The sequence below is a fragment of the Anopheles coluzzii genome, chromosome 3, assembly GCF_943734685.1.
Source record: "Anopheles coluzzii chromosome 3, AcolN3, whole genome shotgun sequence".
In the NCBI taxonomy this organism is placed as follows: domain Eukaryota; kingdom Metazoa; phylum Arthropoda; class Insecta; order Diptera; family Culicidae; genus Anopheles; species Anopheles coluzzii.
Window position 1 is genome coordinate 33,474,874 of NC_064671.1, and position 19,647 is coordinate 33,494,520.

General features: G+C 44.1%; 2 protein-coding genes across 12 annotated transcripts in view; one reads left to right on the top strand and one right to left on the bottom strand.

The window, feature by feature from the left end:
* The window catches only part of LOC120955650 (guanine nucleotide-binding protein subunit alpha homolog), a 252,778-nt gene that overhangs the window by 146,177 nt on the left and 86,954 nt on the right, over positions 1 to 19,647 (top strand). The gene's annotated exons all lie outside the window — the stretch shown is intronic.
* LOC120954773 (stress-activated protein kinase JNK) overlaps positions 4,106 to 19,647 on the bottom strand; it is a 65,145-nt gene continuing 49,603 nt past the window's right edge. For 10 of the 11 annotated variants that reach the window (XM_040375004.2, XM_049610536.1, XM_040375003.2 and 7 more), the window contains 6 exons: positions 16,586 to 16,748; positions 11,413 to 11,542; positions 11,117 to 11,314; positions 10,085 to 10,349; positions 9,731 to 10,014; positions 4,106 to 9,654 (listed from right to left, as the gene is read on the bottom strand). In XM_040375004.2, the coding sequence (XP_040230938.1) occupies positions 9,517 to 9,654; positions 9,731 to 10,014; positions 10,085 to 10,349; positions 11,117 to 11,314; positions 11,413 to 11,542; positions 16,586 to 16,698 (1,128 nt within the window). In that variant the 5' untranslated portion in view covers positions 16,699 to 16,748 and the 3' untranslated portion in view covers positions 4,106 to 9,516. Of the gene's footprint in view, positions 9,655 to 9,730; positions 10,015 to 10,084; positions 10,350 to 11,116; positions 11,315 to 11,412; positions 11,543 to 12,451; positions 12,853 to 16,585; positions 16,749 to 19,647 lie in introns of those variants that run through there. The other variant, XM_040375000.2, reaches the window with a different exon arrangement.

The following is a 19,647-nucleotide window of genomic DNA, read 5'->3' on the forward strand; positions in this document are numbered from 1 at the left end:
ACAATCGCAAAAGTCGCAGAAGTTTTTGCGACAATCGCAAAAGTCGCAGAAGTTTTTGCGACAATCGCAAAAGTCGCAGAAGTTTTTGCGACAATCGCAAAAGTCGCAGAAGTTTTTGCGACAATCGCAAAAGTCGCAGAAGTTTTTGCGACAATCGCAAAAGTCGCAAAAGTTTTTGCGACAATCGCAAAAGTCGCAGAAGTTTTTGCGACAATCGCAAAAGTTTTTGCGACAATCGCAAAAGTCGCAGAAGTTTTTGCGACAATTGCAAAAGTCGCAAAAGTTTTTGCGACAATCGCAAAAGTTTTTGCGACAATCGCAAAAGTCGCAAAAGTTTTTGCGACAATCGCAAAAGTCGCAAAAGTTTTTGCGACAATCGCAAAAGTCGCAAAAGTTTTTGCGACAATCCCAAAAGTCGCAGAAGTTTTTGCGACAATCGCAAATGTGTATTCTTTCTCTCGCTCCTTCCGCTACTTCTAAAGGATGCTGCGACCAATCGAAACGCTACTAACGCGGACCAAAATACCAGGCATCGTAACAGGAGATCATCCAAATCAGGAGGTAGCTCTATCGATCCACACTCTCACCATGTCTCGCTCTCGCTAGTGTGAGAAGATCTAACGCTCCTCGCTCTTGTTGGGCGCTTATCACATGCTCTTATCACACGAGAGAAAAGGTGACGGGCGGAGTGTGTATCCTTTCCCTCGCTCCTTCAGCTACTTCTAAAGGATGCTGCGACCAATCGAAACGCTACTAACGCGGACCAAAATACCAGGCATCGTAACAGGATATCATCCAAATCAGGAGGTAGCTCTATCGATCCACACTCTCACCATGTCTCGCTCTCGCTAGTGTGAGAAGATCTAACGCTCCTCTCTCTTATTGGGCGCTTATCACATGCTCTTATCATGCGAGAGGAAAGATGACGAGGAGAGTGTGTATCGCTTCTCTCGCTCCTTCCACTACCTTTGAGGGATGCTGCGACCAATCGAAACGCTACTAACGCGGACCAAAATACCAGGCATCGTAACAGGAGATCATCCAAATCAGGAGGTAGTTCTATCGATTCACACTCTCACCATGTCTCGCTCTCGCTAGTGTGAGAAGCTCTAACGCACCTCTCTCTTATTGGGCGCTTATCACATGCTCTTATCATGCGAGACGAAAGATGACGAGGACAGTGAGTATCGCTTCTCTCGCTCCTTCCACTACCTTTGAGGGATGCTGCGACCAATCAAAACGCTACTAACGCGGGCCAAAATACCAGGCATCGTAACAGGAGATCATCCAAATCAGGAGGTAGCTCTATCGATCCACACTCTCACCATGTCTCGCTCTCGCTAGGGTGAGGAGATCTAACGCTCCTCTCTCTTATTGGGCGCTTATCACATGCTCTTATCACACGAGAGGAAAGATGACGAGGAGAGTGTATATCGCTTCTCTCGCTCCTTCCGCTACCTTTGAAGGATGCTGCGACCAATCGAAACGCTACTAACGCGGACCAAAATACCAGGCATCGTAACAGGAGATCATCCAAATCAGGAGGTAGCTCTATCGATCCACACTCTCACCATGTCTCGCTCTCGCTAGTGTGAGAAGATCTAACGCTCCTCTCTTATTGGGCGCTTATCACATGCTCTTATCACACGAGAGAAAAGGTGACGGGCGGAGAGTGTGTGGTGAATAAAGTCGCAAAAGTTTTTGTGACAATCGCAAAAGTTGCAGAAGTTTTTGCGACAATCGCAGAAGTTTTTGTGACAATCGCAAAAGTCGCAGAAGTTTTTGCGACAATCGCAAAAGTCGCAAAAGTTTTTGCGACAATCGCAAAAGTCGCAGAAGTTTTTGCGACAATCGCAAGAGTTTTTGCGACAATTGCAAAAGTCGCAGAAGTTTTTGCGACAATCGCAAAAGTCGCAGAAGTTTTTGCGACAATCGCAAAAGTCACAGAAGTTTTCGCGACAGTTGCAAAATTCGCAAAAGTTTTTGTGACAATCGCAAAAGTCGCAGAAGTTTTTGCGACAATCGCAAAAGTTTTTGCGACAATCGCAAAAGTCGCAGAAGTTTTTGCGACAATTGCAAAAGTCGCAGAAGTTTTTGCGACAATCGCAAAAGTCGCAAAAGTTTTTGCGACAATCGCAAAAGTCGCAAAAGTTTTTGCGACATTCGCAAAAGTCGCAAAAGTTTTTGCGACAATCGCAAAAGTCGCAGAAGTTTTTGCGACAATTGCAAAAGTCGCAGAAGTTTTTGCGACAATCGCAAAAGTCGCAGAAGTTTTAGCGACAATCGCAAAAGTTTTTGCGACATTCGCAAAAGTCGCAGAAGTTTTTGTGACAATCGCAAAAGTCGCAGAAGTTTTTGCGACAATTGCAAAAGTCGCAGAAGTTTTTGCGACAATCGCAAAAGTCGCAGAAGTTTTCGCGACAATTGCAAAATTCGCAAAAGTTTTTGCGACAATCGCAAAAGTCGCAGAAGTTTTTGCGACAATCGCAAAAGTTTTTGTGACAATCGCAAAAGTCGCAGAAGTTTTTGCGACAATCGCAAAAGTTTTTGCGACAATCGCAAAAGTCGCAGAAGTTTTTGCGACAATTGCAAAAGTCGCAGAAGTTTTTGCGACAATCGCAAAAGTCGCAAAAGTTTTTGCGACATTCGCAAAAGTCGCAAAAGTTTTTGTGACAATCGCAAAAGTCGCAGAAGTTTTTGCGACAATTGCAAAAGTCGCAGAAGTTTTCGCGACAATTGCAAAATTCGCAAAAGTTTTTGTGACAATCGCAAAAGTCGCAGAAGTTTTTGCGACAATCGCAAAAGTCGCAGAAGTTTTTGCGACAATCGCAAAAGTCGCAGAAGTTTTTGCGACAATTGCAAAAGTCGCAGAAGTTTTTGCGACAATCGCAAAAGTCGCAAAAGTTTTTGCGACAATCGCAAAAGTCGCAGAAGTTTTTGCGACAATCGCAAAAGTCGCAGAAGTTTTTGCGACAATTGCAAAGTCGCAAAAGTTTTTGCGACAATCGCAAAAGTCGCAAAAGTTTTTGCGACAATCGCAAAAGTCGCAAAAATTTTTGCGACAATCGCAAAAGTCGCAAAAGTTTTTGCGACAATCGCAAAAGTCGCAGAAGTTTTTGCGACAATCGCAAAAGTTTTTGCGACAATCGCAGAAGTTTTTGCGACAATTGCAAAAGTCGCAGAAGTTTTTGCGACAATCGCAAAAGTCGCAGAAGTTTTTGCGACAATCGCAAAAGTCGCAAAAGTTTTTGCGACAATCGCAAAAGTCGCAGAAGTTTTTGCGACAATCGCAAAAGTTTTTGCGACAATCGCAGAAGTTTTTGCGACAATTGCAAAAGTCGCAAAAGTTTTTGCGACAATCGCAAAAGTTTTTGCGACAATCGCAAAAGTTTTTGCGACAATCGCAAAAGTCGCAAAAGGTTTTGCGACAATCGCAAAAGTCGCAAAAGTTTTTGCGACAATCGCAAAAGTCGCAGAAGTTCTTGCGACAATTGCAAAAGTCGCAGAAGTTTTTGCGACAATCGCAAATGTGTTTTCTTTCTCTCGCTCCTTCCGCTACTTCTAAAGGATGCTGCGACCAATCAAAACGCTACTAACGCGGGCCAAAATACCAGGCATCGTAACAGGAGATCATTCAAATCAGGAAGTAGCTCTATCGATCCACACTCTCACCATGTCTCGCTCTCGCTAGTGTGAGAAGCTCTAACGCACCTCTCTCTTATTGGGCGCTTATCACATGCTCTTATCATGCGAGACGAAAGATGACGAGGAGAGTGTGTATCGCTTCTCTCGCTCCTTCCACTACCTTTGAGGGATGCTGCGACCAATCAAAACGCTACTAACGCGGGCCAAAATACCAGGCATCGTAACAGGAGATCATCCAAATCAGGAGGTAACTCTATCGATCCACACTCTCACCATGTCTCGCTCTCGCTAGTGTGAGAAGATCTAACGCTCCTCTCTCTTATTGGGCGCTTATCACATGCTCTTATCACACGAGAGAAAAGATGACGGATGGAGTGTGTATCTTTTCCCTCACTTCCCCATACTACAAGCGTTACGTTGATGGATTACGCCTTATGAAGAAATCATTTACCCACGTGGATTATTGGTAGTTATTAATTCATTTATTTTCATTTATCGCGTGCATTCGAATAATTCTTCCTTTGTTTTTTTTTTTCTTCAGTTTTTTTCTTACTGCTTCTTCCAATCTTTCCTCTCACACACGTGTTTCGCTTGTTCACTTCTTCTTCTTCTTCTTCTTGTCTTATGAACTTTTACCAATCCCTGCTCTGCTTCTGCTGCTGCTGCTGCTATTACTATTGTGATTTTCCTCGTCTTTGCTCGTCTCCTACTTCAGTTCAACCGTTCAGCAGCACACTTATCCCTCTAAACGCAACTGCTTGCGTACGAAGAAGTGGAACTCTCTCTCTCTCTCTCTCCCATGTTTCAGCCTTTCAAACGCACACCAACGCACAACACGCGGATTTTTTTTTATTATTATATGTCGCCCACTACACGGTTTTGCTTTTTTTGTTGCTGTTCTTTTCTTCCTTCCTTCTTCCCAGCTGCTCTTGCTAAATTATGCTTTTATTTATATATCTGCTTGTTTTAATTTCCACTGCAGCACACATGGCTTTCGGGAGGGTTGGAGCGGTTCAGAGCCTAACTGGTTTGTCATTTTCTTCCGTTTGTTTGCTCTTCCTTTGCTTTCATTTTTAATATCTTTTTGTTTTTGCTTTTTGGAGTTCCCTTACTTTTTGCTCCTTCTGCCAGTGTGTGTGTGTGTGTATCTGTGTGTGTTTTGTTTTATTCTTTTTTGTTTGTTATGTTTTGTTATCACTCTCACGAAATCATTTATTACGCTTTTATAATCTTGGTAGTTCTTCATGTATTCTTTTCTTCTTTTTTTGAATTTATTTTCCTTTTTTTCCTGCCAGTACAAGTATACACACATGGAGGCGCGTCTGTTTTCTTTTATCTAGATGTGTTTTTTCTTCTTTCTCTTTCTCTCTTTTTCTTTTTCTTTCTCTTTAGTCAATTTTGTTATCTTCTTCATTCGTTTTATAATAACAGACACAACTCTCTCTCTCTCTCTCTATCTCAATCGCTTGCAAATGCATAATGCTAATGCCTGCTCCTAATTAGAGGCTTGTATGGCGGGTGCAGTACCTATTGCCTATTTCCCCCCGCCACTGGGGACTGGGGAACTTTCGCTTACGTCCCAGGCACCGAGCGAAGGGAAAAATACGAACAAAACGCACCGGAAAAGATGGATTAACGGATGCAGATGATGATAATCCAGCATATTTTGCTATTGCTTTCTGTGTGTTGGTTTGCACTACGAGCTTAGTGTGAGCTGGGTTGCGACGGTCACTCTCCTTTATTCTCTATTATTAAGGGGGGTTGTTTCTCTCTGTTTTGCTGTTTTTTTTAAATCTGTTTCTAACAAACGAGCTGAAAGGGAATGAGATTTTGTTGGAGAGAGGTAAGTAAGTTCACATTAGTTTTGTGGTTGCTGTTGTCTGTTTCTACTATGTGGTATGTACGTTTTGTTGCTCTCTTTATCATTATCTCTCTCTCTATATAGTAGTGGCTTTGTTTTGCTGTGGTGTTGCTTTTATAAGTGTTTAGAGCTACGAATATATCATGGTAAGCAGCATTTCCCCGCGCTTTGCCTCGACTATGGACGCATGAAAGAGTGTGTGCATGTACGTGTGTGTGTGTGTCTTGTAATTCCATTCGACTGATCCTTTCGAACGTCTTTCGGGTTCCAACCGGACGCTTTTCTTCTATTGCTGATGGACAAAAGGAAGGCAGAACTGTGTACTGAGGCGACCAAAAGTTGAAGCGATTGTCACTAGGTGTGTGTGGGTGTGCGTGTGTATGTCCCGTGTATGTTACTTTTACTCTGCAAATAGGATCATTTCGTTCACTTCACCCCCTTCACTATGCAGGTTGTAAAGAGTCGAGAAGATGTACGCTTAAGTAGAGAAGAACTCGAGTTTCTGTATGGCTGTGTGTTTTTCTTCGTAATTCGGAAAGCTTCTACTTATAAATCCACAATATTATTAGTTTCTTCCTAAGCCATATGTAGCGTAGTTTGTGTCTGTGTGTGAGTGTTTGTGAACGTTTTTTCCCCCCATCACGCATTGTCCAAAAAATTCCCCCTTGATTCACCCTATTTCTTCACTGAAAGGGGCGCGTGCGCGGGCATCCCAACGGGGAGGGGGGCAAAACAGTGTTTGTGAACAAGTGTTTCTTCTGTTTCTGTTGTTGTTGGTTTAGCTTGTAGTTTTAGCGGACAATACAATGTTTTTTTTTTTGTTTGTTTTTGGGACATATTTTTTTGTTTTTTTTTTCTCTATTATTTTATCATGTTTCAGAGCAAATTGTTTTCCCCTTCTAACGTCTGCTTCACCTTTAACTTTTGTTTTTATAAAAAGGGCGGATTCGTAAAACTGTACCATCTTGTTTTCTTCTTCTTCTTCTTCTTCTTCTTCTTCTTCTTCTTTTGCTTCAAATGTGTGCTACTTCTTTTCTGTCTCTCTCCTCTTTTCTCTCTGTGTTTCATCTTTTCTTTTTGTTTGTTTGTTTGTTTTGGTTATTTGTTTGTTTTTTTTTTCATGTAAGCTTGCTTAATGTTTTATTATTTTTTTTAATTTCTTTACCACTCGCTACCTTCATCTAACTCCGAGTCCTTTTTCTCTATTTTTCTGTGTCCGAGTGTGTGTGTGTGTACGAATTGCTTGCGCTCTATTTTGCACTAAATTGTTTGCTTTGCTTTAGAGTGTGTTTTGTTTGTTTGTTCGCAATGTTTATGTTTTTTGCTGCTGCTTTTCGTTTTAAAGTTTTAATTTTTCCTACTACACTCTTTTTTCTTCTTCATTTTCCACGTTTGTTTTCCTTCGACTGTTGATACGATTGAGAAGAGAGCGGGTGGAAAAACTTTAAACCGCAATTAACATTCGATTAGTTTAGAGAAATAGAGGGGAGGTTTTCCTTTTTCCTTTTCATAGAATGTTGCAGCATACGGGACGAGGAGGTGTTGTGCCAACGGGGAGACAAACAAAGCTACTGCTGTCTGCTGCTGTGTGTGTGTTTTGTTTTGCGCTTGAAGAATTGGATATTTGTTTCATTAATTTGTGTCCTTGTGTTGTGTTACGATCTATTCCGAGGATGCTTTTCGTTTTCATTATTCGAACTAATCACTCTCAATACACAGCAGCGTTTCCCCATAATGTCTCCTTGTTCTTCCCCAAAAGAGTGAGGGGTATGATTGTGTATGTGTGTGAGTCAAAACCGTGGCGTGTGACGCCCGGTCAGTTGTTTTCACCTCTCTCTACACAAATGATGAGAATTGGTAGAAGGAAGAGAGACTTCCTGCCTTCCTTCCTTCCTGCGCATTGCGTTTCAATAGTCTGCTGTTTTTGTAATAGTCTTTTTCCAGTAACCATAATTATTTAGCTTGATTATTTGCGAAATCTGCCGCTCTCTCTCTTTCTCGCGCACACGGCTCCTCTGTACGCATTTTCCCTACCCCATTTCGATAGCGTTATAAAGTGAGGGGAACACACTAGAGCTGTTTGCTATGTACACGGATATTTCCTGCTACGGTATCATATATTCATTATAAGGTATTATTGTATTATGGTATTTAATGATATATATATATATAGACTAAAGTAATATTTACTGCCTTACTGCCGACGACGTCTTTATTCAAATGAGTTTGCAATTAACAAATACACATGACGCGCACCCCACTCTTCCTTAAACTCTTCCCGAAGGATGCGTGTCTGTCTCCTTACTGTGAGTCAAATAATTTATCAATACCTTCCATTTTTTGCTTGTTTTTGTTTGTTTTACTTTGCTGTACCGTTGTTGTCAATTTTAGCGTTTTTATGGAGGCATGGTATGCTCATGAACTGAATCAAAGATGCTTTAACTATTTCTTTTTCCCCCTTCTCGTGTCTGTCTGTCGGTTTAAGTACGTGTTTTTATTTTTGTTCCTTTTCTGCATCGATTTTCTGACAGTGCGGGGGGTGTGTGGTGGTATTGGTTCAACCCTTATTTGAGGCTGTCTTTCTGTCTGTGTTCGGTGTCTTTGCCTTTGTCGTTTCGAGTTTGCTTCTTAAATTCAAAATAGAGGGCAGTGGGTGGGTGTGTATGTGTATTGAGCACTGCAGCTATACAATGTTGGAATCCATAGTACAGTTTGTCCCTAACGTTTAGTGCTCTCGGTAAATCAACAACAGCCTAATCCGTCGATGGTGATGTATCATCGGTCCATAATTCAATTAAAGAGCGAAATAAGATAACAAACAGTACTGCAACGGGGGTAAAAGTGTTTGAACTTTGAACTCTGTGTGATTACTACTATCGACAGTAGTTGATCGAGCACTTGCGAAACAATTAATAACAAAAGAAAAGGGAAAACTTACCTCGAAACGAAATGAAAACGGAAATGTGAACCTAAAATTCCAACTAAACGTTTGTCTTCACAGTTCCCTCTCGCTCGCTCTAGTTCTTGAGTTTTCTGTAGTTCTGGTTCATTCGCTTGACTGCTCTACTCTTCTGTTCTTAGTGTTCTCGGTTACTAATCATTCGGAATACCGACCAGACACCGATCGCAATTTCTACTAAGGACATTCTCGTTCTTTGTCAGGCTGTAAATATCACTTTTTTCGCTCTCTCTCTCTCGATCTATCTATCCCTCACATTCCTCATTCATGCCACTGTTGCTTCCTCTTTTTTTCTCCAAGCAGGCTGCCGTGTGGACGACACATTATTGCACTTATTCATATGACCAGATACGGAAGAGATAGAGAGAAGGAGAGAGAGAGGACGACGTACAAAGGGAAATGTCCCACCACACATACACACACATACACACACACACACACACTACCATCACCAACCAAAAGACGCACAGCTGCCGGCATCACTTCAGCAACTCCCTTTTTTTCCTTTCTCTACGCTAGGATAGATACTTGAAACCATATCACTCTCTCTCTCTCTCTCTCTCTCTCTCTCTCTCTCTCTCTCTCTCTTTCTCTCTCTCTCTCTTTTTCCTCTGGCTCCCTCTGGTGTTGCATTTGCATCCAGACACTTTTTAGTTGCGTGTGTGTGTGTCTTGGTTTTCCCTCTCGAAACTGACCGCAACGCCGCACGTGTGAGCGCCGATGAGCTTCAACCGAGGGTCAGGTCTCCTTGGTCTCCAGGGTTAATGGTGGTGGTTTTTTGTTTGCTAAAAAGGTAGCATATTATTGCTTTCACTTGTTCTTGCTTGTGCATGTGCGCGCGTCAGGGTGGAGGAGAGGGAACAAAGAGTGGCCTGGCGCCTCACTCCTCAGCAGTAGGCTCCTCCTGCTCCGCCGTCGTCGTCGTCGTTCCTTCTTCTACCGGGTGGTGGTGTGGTGGTGCGGTTGTTGCTGCTCCTGCTGCCTCGTCCGTCGCTAAAGAGGAAGAAGTTGGCTGTGAACCGGACCGAGCGGTACAGCTGCCCTCTGGTTTCTACCGTGGAGCGCCCTCCCCGTCCGCCAGATTATTGCGCGCCTCGTACTCCATCACCTCCTGGTAGATCAGCTCCTTCCACTGCTCGACCGTGTGCTCACGCTCGTCCACGCTGTGATCGTACGGGCCGGGTGCGGGCTGCAAAAGCGAAGGTGAATGCAATACATTATCATCTAATCTTGTCATGTTCTTTGCTCAACAGATTAACTCTTACCGCATTCACTTCGCTCTCGTCGAACCACACGTTGATGTAGCTGTGCACCAGCGCCTGGTCGACCGAGATGCGGTGCTCCGGATCGACCACCAGCATCCTGCTGAGCAGATCCCGCGCCTGACTAGCCTTCAGTCGGTTGTGCTCGTTCGAGTCGGTCGGGAACAGCACGTCCGGGAAGAGCCGATCGAACGCGTACCCCGAGTAGCGGGGCCTGTTCTCCACGTAGTTCCGCACGGTCGGTTGCAACCGTGTCATAAAGTTCTGGGACGGAGTACCCAATTGTTCTGAAGAAGAAGAAGAAGAGTTGCTATTATTCGCGTACTTTTGATCACGCGGGATTTCGAGAGCACTCACCAATGATTTTATTCCACTGATCAATATGATCTGTACCGGGGAACAGGACGCCGCCGCGTATCATCTCCCCCATGATGCAGCCGACCGACCAGATGTCGACGTTCTCCTTGTACCCCATCCCGAGGATGACCTCCGGCGCACGGTAGTACCGCGTAACGACGTACGGCGTCATCATGAAGGTGGTGCCGGCCGTACGGGCCAGCCCAAAGTCGAGGATTTTCAGTGTGCAGTCCGACTTTACCACAATGTTGGAGGGCTTCAAATCCTGCAAAGGCGCAACGAGAATCATGTTAATACGATGTAAGTACTAGAGCAGCAGATACACGATTGTGAGATCAGTGCTGCAAAATGTCACTGTCAATGTCATACAAAAAATCTGACTTAAAAAAAATCCATGTCAGCGTCACGTACAGAATTGTGATGATTAGAGGTGATACTCAATCAGTTGCTGTGTCCAATTATATGCTTTGTGACATTTTAGCAATCAACGTTTGGTCAGTCATTTTTGATGACTTTTTTTAAAACAGTGATCAGTTATGCAAAATGTCACTGACATTGTCATGACAAATTCCGACTGAAACAAAATCATGTCAGTGTCAAGAGCTCTACTTCAATGATCAGAGGTTGGCGCGACCATCACTTGCTTGGTGACATTTTGTGCAGCCAACTCTTGGTCAGTCACTTGGTCGCCAGTTTTAGGGAGTAAATGTCATAACCAAGTGAGTGACCAAGAGTTTGATGCTAAAAAAATATCACGAAGCATATGATTGATCCACCAACTGTTTGAGTTTCACATCATCACAGTAGTGTACGAGAGCTGACTTGCACTTCGTTCATGCTTGCGACGGCATTAGGCTCAGCTTGTCAGTCAAAGTATCGTGTTAGACTCAAGCATTCACATGTCGCACTTTCATGGAGTATCAGCATCGTGAACACCAAGCTACCACAGATACGTTCATTGGTTGCGGTTGTGATTAACAGCACGTGTTGCACATGACATTTTTGCCGCGCTGCTAATTGTTGACCACCTACCCGGTGAATAATTCCCGCCGAGTGGAGATGCTTGATGCCGCACAGCATCTGGTAGAGCAGGTAGGACATCCGCTCGTGGTCCAGATCCATCTGTATGACCTGGCAGAGGTTCGCATCCATAAGCTCCATGACCAGGTACACATCCTGGAACTCTTCTAGTGTGCGCTGGGGCGTGAACGCGTTCAGCAGTCCAATGATCTACGGACGGGGGAGGAGAGAGAAAAAAAACACAAATCACAGTTTAATATGATTATTCTGTTGCAATAACACACACAGACCGGGTCGTGTGCACTTACATTTTTATGATTGACTAATTTCATAAGCTTAAACTCCCTGTAGGCTCGTTTGGCGTGAGTGACATTTTGGAAAGGTCTGGATAGCTTTTTGATGGCAACGTTCTGCTGTGTTACTGTATCGTATGCGGCACTGGAGGTAAAAGAGAGAAAGAAAGAAAAAAAAAAGAACGAACGGTAAGTGACATTGGTTTCTGGGATTTTTGCATCAATTTTGTAGCGTGTTTTGCTGCAAAACGTGTGCACACACAGAGAAAGAGAAGGAAATGTAAGACAAGTAAAGAAGAGGGCAGGAAAATGTTAATATTACTGCGGACATCTGCAGCGTGTAGTATGCCTGCAGGCATGGTATTCGTGTTCTTTCTTGCGGATATCTTGAAGCAGCAAACGACATAAAGCGAACCAACCAATCACCGAGAACCACCACCACCGGTAAAGGGGACCACCGGCAACTACTAATCTGATTGACAAAGAGGTTTGGTTAGATGTAAAAGACACAGGACAGGCAAGGGGAACGGAGATTTTTCTTAATAACGTTAGAGGCACATCAGTGACGGCAGAGGGTTGTAAGTAAAACGTGTGTTAGCGTCCTTTCCATGTTAGGGAGTGGTTGTTAATCTGTAATCTCTTTCGATTGGCGAGAGGATTATGTTAGCGAACGGACGACGACGACGACGGCGACGACGGGGAGATGAGCAGGGAGGCGTTGTAATCAATTTCGCTCGCTTTTGCATGCACATTAATAATGGAAGATTCTACTTGTCTACACACACACACATCTCCGCCGGGAGCTCCAATTTTGCTGAGCTTTTGGTACTTAATAGGGTGCTTTTAGTCGGAAGTCGGAAAGCGCTCTAAAACACAGATTATAAAAGACTTTAATTTCATCCTACACAAAGCATTTCAAACAGCGGCGTCGTTACACATTAAGACAACTCTCTCGTTCTCTGCACCATCGCCGTCTTTTTGGGGCTTGCTGTTGCTGCGTGCGGTTAACGTTCACATAACATAGTAGAGAGGCGAGAGGCGTACGGGGACTTACCAAACCGTGCCCTGGGCACCGAACCCTTTCGCCTCCAGTTTGGTGTACCGCTCCGGGACCTCGAACTCCGTGTCCGAGAACTGGTACCGCACATAGTTTGTCGTTCTTCGGCTCATGGTTTTTTTTTCTCTTCTTCTATTGCCTCAAGCGGAGCTCTTCTGTGAGCTTTTTTTTGCTTTCTTTAGGGATATGAGGGGCTCTTGACTAGACCAAAAGGCTTGGTGGGTGTAACAACACAACACAGAGAGAAACAGGAAATTGCACCGCCCGGGAAAGGACCGGACCTTCTCGAACGCAACGGAATCGCGTTTCGAACACACTTGGTAGCAACGTAACGACAACGACAACAGTTGCTAAATTAAAAACACGGCAATTGCAACTGCACACACACACACACTCAACTAAAATGAAATAAGAAAAAAAGGATCAAACACTATTAAAAGCATAATAAAAGAATGTGAAAATCATAGTTACAATGAAGAATAATATAAAACAAAGAAAAAAAAATTGTAAAAAATCAAGCAAAATTATCAACAGAAGAAAGCAAAAGAAGGAAATGAAAATGAGAAAAATACAAACAAAAAAGACAATCCCAAATGAATCATTCTCAAGCTTGTGTTCGGTTCATTTAGCTTAAGCTTAATAAACGATGTTCGTGAGCCATGCCCACTATGGTCCCTTCCCATTCCTCAATTTTTCTTCCTCCCAGCTGGACACACTGAATTGACCATTAAAATTAATGACCTGTTTTGCTTTCACCATCATATCCACAGCCGCAGCGCGTATAGAGATGGAGACGACCACACACACACACACTCCTCCAGAAAGCAACAACCATTTTGGGGCACGCCAAAGCCAAGTCTTTGCCGTCTCCCAAACCCTGTAACGATTCTGACGGGTCGATTTGACGCGCAGTTGATTGCCGTTACTGGATGCGGCTCGCAAAAACCATCGGGCTGCAGCAGTAAATCTCTCACACACACACACACACACGCATACGTAAATCCGCAGTGATTTACGACTTCGAGCTTCGAGGATGTACCGGATAATGGAGAAGAAAGGACATTTTCCGAATGCCAAAAATCCACTCGATTACACAACGAATTTTGGACCCCAAGCAGCAGCAAAGGAAGAGAGTATGGCATCGAGATGATGTCAATGTTTGTGATGGAAGAGGCCTGTATCCCTCCCCTAGGAGTGTTATACATACAGCAGCAGCTCTTCAAGCAGCGTCAAACCCACACAGACTGGTGGAACTGAACATCCTGGTGCAATAACCTTTTAATTACTCTCCTGTGTTTGCGATTAATTACTACTTCCAGCGACATATCCGGGGGTATGGTGGTACGTGCAGTCGCGGACAGGACTACCGGCTTCCTCTTTCCTTTCTGGCCGGTCTACTGGTTGGTTGTTTGGTAGGTTGTTGTACTTATATGCAAATTGGTAAACAATTCTGCAACATAATCCCCGATGTTCCCCGTCGTCTGCAGCTCGCCGGGCCAATCATATCGCACGCCAATGCATCACTCGCAGCAGTAACCCTTCTCCCAGGCATTCCCCCCCCCTCATTTGGTGTGTGTGTGTGGTTGCACCACAGTTGCACACGAAAATGCCATTATTTCTGGGAGGTCTGCACTCACAGCAATTCTCAATCGACCGGAAGATTGTGGTTGATGTTCGAGTTTTGAGGCCTCTCTCGAATCATAAATTTAGACGCAACGCGGCACACATACACATGCGAACACAGCCACAATGGTACACAAAGGTGATTAGTGGCAGATTTTCTCTTGGCAAACCAGTTTTGGTGGTGGTTCCCCTGTCTCTCCTATCCAGCCGCAGGCCGGGCACCAAAACCCGAACCGGTGTTGGTCTCTAATGGCGGCCGTTTCTCGTTCGGCGGTCGACGTAGGCAAATGCTGTGTGTGTGCTGTGCCTGCATCCTCTGCAAAAGAAGGGGAGTGGGTGATGGGAGGGCCATAAAAATAATAAAAATTATTATTATCATCACAGGCACAAATTTCATGCATGGAAAAGTTACTCATGCCGAGCTCACGGAGAGCTTGCTGCTACAGACGGGCTCTCGTTTCTGTTGTTTTCCAGCTTTGTGCATGAAACACGATTCCATATGTGTACTTGGTACGGCATAGGGGCGCACACAGCAACATCCATTTTCATAGAAAATATATGTGCAACTACTCCTTCTCCTGCTCCACCACCTCGAGAAAGCTCCCGGAAGAGATACAGCCGGAAAAATGAAACGACTTATGCCGTCTCGTACCGCGAGGGCTGCTTTGGGAAATGTATTCCAGAAAGCAGCGCACGAGACACGACTCAAGATCTATATTCCCATGTTTTGCTGCGCTGCTTTCCTGCTGCTAGAGCAAGCAAATTAGGCGCACGAAATAACTTCACTTCAGCTTTCTTCTTCAGCAAGCTCTGCACCGGGTTGCAAGCAGAGTGTACCACTGCCACCACTGCCACCAGAGGGTGTGAAACGCCAGAATTGGGTAGAGATTTAAGGGGCAATATTAATATTTGTCAAACGATATTTCCCGCCACGGTATAACGGTGGAGTGAGAATTCAAAATTTGCTCTGCTTACGCCCCCGGGGAAGTGGCGAGATTAAAGGTTGCGTAGCGCGGGCGATGTATGAAAACATCACCTGACTGTGCGTGTGTGTGTGTGTGTGTGTGTGTGTGTGTGTGTGTGTGTGTGTGTGTGTGTGTGTGTGTGTGTGTGTGTGTGTGTGTGTGTGTGTGTGTGTGTGTGTGTGTGTGTGTGTGTGTGTGTGTGTGTGTGTGTGTGTGTGTGTGTGTGTGTGTGTATGTGTGTGTGTGTGTGTGTGTGTGTGTGTGTGTGTGTGTGTGTGTGTGTGTAAATAAATAAATTAAAAAATATTTCCCAAAGGAAAGAAGCACGTTCGCGCGCAGAGAGTGGAACGAACATTAACCATATTTCATGGCTTTAAAGTGTAAAAACACACCTTTTGAGCCGCAAATTGCATACATCCAGGCGCTTAGCTGTTTGTGAAAGCTCGTACACTTGCTCGCAAATTGGAAATCCGCCTAAATATATGCAATTTACAACACAATGTTCTCCCTTTTTAAAGGCGAAAATCGGCCCAACACGATGGGTCTGTGTTGAAGTGATAAAACATTAAAGCTGTGCACAGGCAGCAGTGCAAAACTCAATCAGGCAATTAAAGTGACTGGGGAAGCACTTCCCCATTGTGCTGTTGGGGAATGGTTTTTGTAACAAGCCAACCCTCATCAAACCTGCCCCGTCGCCGTGGGGCAAATCTTTTGGAAAATGGGGGAAACAGACCAAAAAAAATGGCAGAAGAACGCAAATCCATTTCAATCCAAGCAGCCAGGACTCGAGGAGTGCTCGAGTGCAATGCGATATTCGCAAACTGCACACACACACACAAACGAGAGATAGCAGTTACATTTCCTCCCGAGTTAGCAGTGGAGGAAGAGCCCACATACAGTGAATGAAAAGTATTCTTCTCTTCTGGGGCAAACCCATCTCCAAATGCCCGAACAAAAAAAAAAAAAACTAAACGAGGCTTGCTGCTTTCCATTCAATAATGCACTAACGCACACACCAACACACACACATGTTGAGGGGTTTTGTGTGGGTTTGAACTTTCTGCATAATTGAAAATTGTTTCGCCCTTTGCACTTCGGGAACCAAAGCGCGCCCCCTCCTCTCGCGATGGATGCACACACGCTGGCAAACCTGAAACTTGCTGCTTCTTTATTCATCAACAGGCATGCTCACACATACGTTTTGGGGGCGCAAACCTATATCCCAACCAAGGAGCAATGGTAGAAGCAGCACAATAGAGGCTGCACAGCCGGAGAGATTGACTTTTTGCCGTTTGGAAACTGCAACCTCTCAAGGGAATATAATAGGACGTGTCCTGAGCAGCAGCAGCAGCAGTAAAACGCGGTTCAACTAATCTAAAAGCGTTGTAAAAGGTGTATGCTCACAGCAGTGTGTGTGACACTCCCGTCCCCGTCGTCGTCCGTCTGTCTGTGCGTGTTTAATTGCAAAGGAATGTGTCCGGTTGGCGGCGGATGCCGTAAGCTGTAGGTGTGTGTGGGTTTGGGGGCATATTAGTACACTTACCATACAATGCCTTGAGCACCGGAACCGATCGGTTTCAGGTTTTGGTATCGCTTTAGAATGGTAAACTTGGTGTCGCCCACCTCGACGGTGTAGAAGGCGTGACGCGAGCTCATGTTGAAGCCCCGAAGTTATTATTCACTTGCTTCTCAATGGTTGTTATTGTCTGTAAAGAGAGCAGAAGAAGAAGAAGAAGAGGGGAGTTTTGAATTGATTATTTACTTTTAACATCGCATGCTGTTAACTGTAGAAATGTAAAGTTAGTTTCCTGTAATTACGGAAAGAATCATCGTTTGCCGCCAAGTCACATAAAAAGCCTTTACAGCTTTCATTTACGCTGCTGTTTCGCCTGCACACAGAACGAGTAGGTACACTACAAGAAGCACCTCAAGCAGTAATGATAATTATTCGTGCCGGGTCGTTCAAGAACGGCTTCGGGCAAAGTTCATTCTAAATTCTTCGGTGCAAAGAAGCGTTTCGGGGCAGCCGAGACGGGGCATCTGCTCTGCTCTGTTCAACCTTTTCTCCCGAAACCGATTTCGCAATGGCCTTTTCTCGAAGTGATTTAGGAAAAACTTTACTCGTTTCGAAATAGTTCCCTTCAGAATAAAAAAAAAAACAACCCCAGCCCCGGGAGCACACACAAAGGATTGCGAGCGTCCGTTGTGCAAGGGAATGTGTGCTGCTGTTCGATGTGCAGGGAGCTGCAAAGCGTTGTTCGAGCATGGTCGTACGGAAAGAAGGAACACAATTGTACCCGGCAAGCGCATTTTTGTTCGGCTCGAGGATGGTTTTGAAGCTTTTGAGTGCATTTTAGAGAGCATTTTGTACCAATTGAAGCAGAGTAGAGCAACGTAAAAAGTACTGTTTTAGAGAGTAATGTTATGAAATGTAGAAGCTCGGCATAAAATGATTAAAATAAAAATTGAATAAAATGACATTCACCAGGCAGAATGATGACGATCAGTCACAATATTGTGCCACAGTCACTACGACGCGATTGCTGTGTAGTCAATATCGCCTCTAAACACTGCAATAAGGAATTTAATCTGCTGCTCATATAAATTCCATCCACAATCGCATAGTCGTACGCTTTATTGTGCAATCTAGAGAGCTAAAATACCTTCCGAGAATAGAACGAGTCAAGAAAAAAACGAAACATTAAAAGGGCAAGGTGAAACTGGCAGTGCGTTGCAGCCCAACATCAAAGAACATTGTGCAAAAAAACACGCACCACATGCCCGAACAAAAAAAAAACAAAAAGCTCAAAAAAGCCCACCCGCTGGCTTCTGCTTTCTGCTGGAGTGGAAGTCCCATTCGTTAAGAGTTAAACTGAACCGTAGGGTTGTTAAGAAAAAAATGCTTGGTTTAGTAGCGAAACAAGAAGAATGCAACCAAACGATACTGGGCTCGTTCTGTTCGCTTTGGGTCGACGTCCACGCGCGCACCCGAGTGAAGTACCAAGCGCCTCCATCGAACCGTGTGGTGGTCGCTCTCCAAAATTACCAAAGCGAAAATACAGCACACCGTCCGCACCACGTCGTAAGTACAATTATTACGTTAGATTAATTAAATGCTACAGCACAAAAAACAAGAGCACTGTTTGCTATTGCTGATTGGCGCGCACGAATTTGTCGTTCGGAAAAGTTCTTGCCGCATGTAGAGAGAAGAAAGTTGGCAAAAGTTAGCAACTCTCTACCGTCTGGGTGAAAGAAAAACAACCCCCCCCCACCGAATCGAAGAAACATCCGCCCAATCACTTATTTCGTTTGCCTGTAATGTAACTGCCTTATCCGGGCAGGGAGGCAGCAAAGCAAATTACTTATTCGCACTCTCTCCTCCAATTGGGTGAAATTTGTTTTGCACAACGCTGCGCTTCCAAGAGCTTTTATCGCGTTTGCTTTGTAAGTGTGTGTGTGTGTGTGTGAGCTGATTTTTTTGTTTGCTACAATAAACAGCTAAGGTAGATACGGAGCCACTTTTCATTCAGCGTGAATGCCCACGTTCGGTAAAAGTCTCGCTCGGGCTGGGCCCTCCCCAGTGACGCATGAAGGTAAAATCGGCTCTCTGACACGACCGTAAAGTGATCGTTTCTTTTCATAATGTTTGAGCACCAAAGCCACAAAAAAAGAATACCTTACGTCAAACCTCACGGTTCCACGGTCGTTGTTCACCTTCTTCTCCCCCCTTTGTGCACCCCCGGGGGAAAACAGTGCCCTCAGTTCGTTCATCGACGTCATTGTGGCTGTACGTTCGTTCTTTCGTTCATTCGCGTTCGGATTGGTCGATGGAGAAGCGATTGAAATGATTGCGAATCCGTTTGGTAGCAATCTAAACTGAATGGAATAAAACACTGTAGAGCAAATAAAAAAAAAATAGAAACACAGAAGATAAAGCTTTTCGCAGAACCGGGAAGCTTTTCGCGGGACTGTGTGGAGCGGAACCTGATTTTCATTGTGAACTTTTGCTCCAGTTTCGAGATCGTTGGGCGTCAGATAGGGCCGCGCAGCCGTTTCGCCATTTACAAGGGGATTTTGTTTTCAGTTTTTTTTACCATTTTCAACATTACGTGCCTAACTTTTGATGTCGGGTCTATTTTTGGCATTTGAAGTTTTTTGCTTTTAGTAGCAAAGTGGTAAAACAAATGTCATTTTGTTAATTACATAATATCAGAGCAATTATTTTAATCAATCCATTCGATATTGTGTCACAAAAACGGTTTGTTGGTAACACAAAAAACGCCTAAAGTTATGCAATTTGTTTACAAAAATTGACCTTACTCCGTGTTCGTGGAAACAAAATATACAAACAGTGCTGCAAAATATCAATGTCAATGTCATAAAAAATCTGACTGATAAAAACTCCATGTCAGCGTCACGTACTGAATTGTGATAATCAGAAATGATACTCAAAATGATTGGTGTGACCAATACCAATTTTACTTTTGCGACCAACGCTTGGTCATGACACATTCACTATGTCATGACTTTTTTTTCCTGTGATCAGTTCTGCATAATGTCACTGACATAGTCATGACAAATTCCGGCTGAAACAAAATCATATCA